The 4,471-nt window shown below is 43.4% G+C and overlaps 1 protein-coding gene across 1 annotated transcript; it reads right to left on the minus strand.

Moving 5' to 3' along the window:
* Positions 1 to 3,512: 3,512 nt before the first annotated feature.
* Positions 3,513 to 3,857, minus strand: LOC139179687 (late cornified envelope protein 5A-like). Its single transcript, XM_070779482.1, has one exon. It carries the CDS (start codon positions 3,855 to 3,857, stop codon positions 3,513 to 3,515), a length of 345 nt encoding a protein of 114 aa, XP_070635583.1.
* Positions 3,858 to 4,471: the final 614 nt, after the last annotated feature.

Consider the following 4,471-nt stretch of genomic DNA (forward strand, 5'->3'; position numbering starts at 1 on the left):
ACTCCATTTGATGTTCTGTTAGAACATCAACAGTGACTTCAGAGTAGCTGATTTCACTGGATATGTGAGGACAGAAGTCATTATTTAATCTTTCTATTGGTGAATCAGCTTAAAGTTGCTAATAATTGAAAAATGAAGAACAACTTTATAAGAAAATAGGAAGGATAAAGGCAAGAAAATGACCATTTCTTGGGGCTTGCCCCCCAAAACCAAAGCTAAAAAACCTTTAAATTGCATTAAGACAGTATACAGTTGAGCGTGGAACTGCTTACAGGAGCTTTAGATATTCAGAAAGGAAGTGAATAATGTAGGCTTAGTTATGAACGTTGGGTCAGAGGACCAGCGTCATTGATGGGAGTGGCCATTTCATGATGATGAGGCTGACATTAGTGATATAGATGAGCTTGATCATGATGGTGCTGACAAAAGAACTGCACTCCATGAAATAAATGTGTTTCTGAGGGTTTTGTGTCACAGGAGAGCAAAAGTTACTGTCCTATCCTAAGCCTTTTATTTACATGTATTAACTCACTTAACCCTTACAGCCCTCCTTTAACCCTAACTATGTTAGCCCTCTTTGACAGAAGAGTACATTAAACACAGAGAAGTCAATGACTTACTTCAAGATCATACAACCCAAATTTTATTGAGATAATACATAGTCTTTAATTCATTGGTGTTACCCATGAAGGGTATCCCTGGTGGCTCAGACAGTAAAGAGTCTGCCTGCAATGCCAGAGACCAAGGATCAATCCCCGAGTTGGGAAGATCCCCTAGAGAAGGGAATGGCTACCCACTCCAGCATTCTTGCCTGGAGAATTCCATGGACAGAGGAGGCTGGTGAGGATATAGTCCATGGGTTCCAATAATGTAATAAAATACCTAAATGGTGGTATTTTCTACTTAATGGTATTTCTACCTAATGTATTTTTAATGTTTTACTTAAGTATTTCTACTTAGTGGTATTATCTACTTGAATGGAAATAATCATTTTATAAAAACCATTCTTTGACTTTTGATGGGTGTCATTTAATTTAATAATATTTCTACCATTCATTTGGCAGTGACCACCTAAGAGACACTGGGTCATAAGAAAGACAAAAATCCAGGATGTCTTCAGGTTCTGAACTGGGCAGATAATGATACTATTCATTGAGTTAAAGTCAATGTAGAACAAGTCTCATGAATGGAGGGCTAGGAATGGATTTTCTACTGTAAACTTTGAATTTGGGATGACAATGGAACGCTTCATTGGTGAAATCTAAAAGGTTGCCAAATGAACAAATCTGTAGCTCAGGAAACAAGTATGTGCATGTTCCGTCGCTTCAGTCTCCTGTGTTAATAGATGGGTTCTTTACCTCTAGGGCCACCTAGGAAACCCCCAGGAAACAGGCATGGACGTTATACATTGACCTAGGAGCTGCGTGCTGTGTGCTAGGTCACCTGAGTCGTGTCTGACTCTTTGTGACCCTCTGGACTATAGCCCGCCAGGCTCCTCTGTCCATGGGATTCTCCAGGCAAGAATACTGAAGCAGGTTGCCAGGCCCTCCTCCAGGGGATCTTCCCGATCCAGAGATCAAACCCTCATCTCTTGCAACTTCTGCATTGCAGGCAGATTCTTTACCACTGAGCCTAGGAGCTACATAACCAAAAAATATTTTTGACACTTCCACAATATTCCACTTTTGATACTGCAAAGATGCCATTGGGCAAGATAACAAGGTTTGTACCTTGGTGAAGTTTACATTAAGGTGAGAAGAGAGAGGCATAAAAAAAGTAAATAAATAAGAAATTATTGATTGGTGATAAGTGATATGAAGAAAATCAAGCCGAGTAATGTGCTTGAGTGACAAGGCAGCTATTTTAGGTTCAGGGGTCAATGAAGGGCTCTCTGAGAAGTGGCTTCTTTGCTATCACTGTGATAATGTTAACTGATGTCACAGGAGTAGATAATGTTGCTCAGGAGAGGTAGGGAGATAGGAGAGAGCAGGAAGGGAAGGCTCACAGATTGAGAGGGATCTGGCTGTATTCTTACTGCGTGAACTAGGGCAAATTATTTAACACTTCTGAACTTCAATTTCCTTACTTATAAAATTAACAGGGAATCAATATATTTTAAAGAGTCATGAGAATCAAATGATAACAGTATATAAGTTAATGAATATAATACATTTTTGGAAAAACAGGACCTTAAATGTATAGAATTAGAGAAATCAGAATCCTTGAACCAAGGCTTACTATCGTCATTGCTCTGCACATGCTCACTTTATTTAGTTCACTGATCTGTCTGTCTGTTCAATCATTCAATCATTCATTCATTTTAATAATATAAAAAATGGGGAGCCCACCAAAAAGAGAGCTAAGATGTTGACAGTTATGTTACCTCTGACCACACATTTCTTCCCAGCACTCCTCACCATGCTCCTCCCCACCCAAAGTACATATTAGTCCAAAAGAAAAAAGTTTTCATCCATACCTCATTTTCCTTTTTGTATAATTTTCAACCATATATGTACAACAACCTAAAAGGATATATTTAAATTTTAAAATAGGGTATCATGCTGCATGTAATCTTTTAGGAATCGCTTTTGTCACTTCATTGTGTGTTGCTTCAGCTCATTCTTATAAAACATTGAATCACAGACCATGTATGAATATCTCACAATGACTCATCTACCTTCCGTTTGATGAGCATTTGGCTTGCTTCCAGGTTTTTACTGTTGGATGTAATACTAGCAGTTTAATCACTTAATATGAACAGTTAGAGACATAATCATTGTATCTATTAATTTAAAACTTAATGAAGTAATAGAAACAACATTGGAGAAAGTTTAAGTGTACTCAGGGGACTTCCAGGTGGCACTAGTCATAAAGAACCTGCCTGCCAATGCAGGAGATGTAAGAGACCTGGGTTTGGTCCCTGGGTTGGGAAGATCCCCTGGAGAAGGGAATGGAAACCCACTCCAGTATTCTTGCCTGGAGAATCCCACAGACAGAGGAACCTGGTGGGCTACAGTCCAAAAGGTTGCAAAGGGTCAGACACAACTGAAGTCACTTAGCACACATGAATGCACAAAGCATACCCACAGAAGGTGGATATCCTCAAATGGCATCTGTAAGGTTAGAGTGGGCCTCTCTGTACAGGAAAGGTCAACAGAGGTCCTTCCAGGGACACCCTGTGAGTGTAGACCAGGTGACCTCCCACAACTCCTGAACCAGGCTTTCCCCAGGCAGGGCAGGGCTGAGCCACATGTTGCTAACTCTGACCTGTTGGGTGCTGCTGGCAAAAATAAATAAGAGGTCAGGTGGGCTCAGTGGGGAAGGTTTTTTTTTATTTTGTAACTCAGATGAGGAGGCCAGAAATATTTAGGGAAAATGCAGATGTTTCCATGGGAAGATCTCAGCAGCTCAGTCTGCAGGGCACAGAGGGAGAGGATAGTGAGCAGCAGGCTGGGGCGGGCATTCAGCACTCTTGTTCCAACTCTGCTTGTCACAGGTCCTTATGGGCGAGATCAGCAGCAGCCCCCAGAGCAGCAGCCAGAGCCCTCAGACTCGTGGCAGCAACTGGAGCCCCCAGAGTGCTGGCCACCGCCACCACCACAGCAGTTGGAGCTCTGGGGTCTGTGGCGATGGGACCTGCGGCGCCTGTGGTGGCTCAGGCAGCAGCCCCCACACCCTGAGCTGCAGCAGTCCCCGGAGCTGGGGCCACAGCAAGAGGAGACTGGGGGAGGACATGGGGTCAGACATGGGGGTGGGCACTTGGGGGGACACTTGGCAGGACATTTGGAAAGAGGAAACTTAGGGGTGGGGCACTTGGGAGGGGGCTGACACTGCTGCTGGCTTTGCTGGCAAGACATCTTGCAGAGGAAGTCAGTAAACCTAGGGAGAAATGCAAAAAGCCATCAGCACACAAGTGACAAGGAGATACACCCTATACCCTGGAGTTCATTGACTCCTCAGCCAAGACAAGCTACTTTGTGAGCAGGATCTACAAACAGAATCTGAAAACTGACAGGAAGTGAAACAACAGCAGTAAAGCTCTCTCTCTCTTTCTTTCTGTTCTTTCCGAAAGACTCAGGACCATCTCCCTACATGGGGCCCAAAGTCAACCCCATATTAGGCTTCCCATCCACTTGGAAGCACTGCTGGCCATAGTTCAGAATCCTTCCCACAATGGATCCGTCATTCCTAAGCATTTCCAGTGGATGCTTGTCATCTCTGAAAACCCTTATTGGATGAGGACAAGGAGGAAAGATATTTACAGTTCAAGTCTTGGCAGTTTAACCCCATGTTCCTGCTTCTTCTCCCTTCTTCTCTTCTTCTGCCTGGCAGCCCACAGTGGAGGGCTTTTTGTTGCCCTCCCCACCAACCTTGAATATTCTCAGCTCTACAGTCTGCTTCTCACCAGATACTTACTTGAGGATGGCTTGATAGGCTCTTCAGAGAGAGGCCTGGACCAGAGCATCTCTGG

This window comes from Bos indicus, chromosome 3 (assembly GCF_029378745.1).
Source record: "Bos indicus isolate NIAB-ARS_2022 breed Sahiwal x Tharparkar chromosome 3, NIAB-ARS_B.indTharparkar_mat_pri_1.0, whole genome shotgun sequence".
Taxonomy (NCBI): Eukaryota; Metazoa; Chordata; class Mammalia; order Artiodactyla; family Bovidae; genus Bos; species Bos indicus.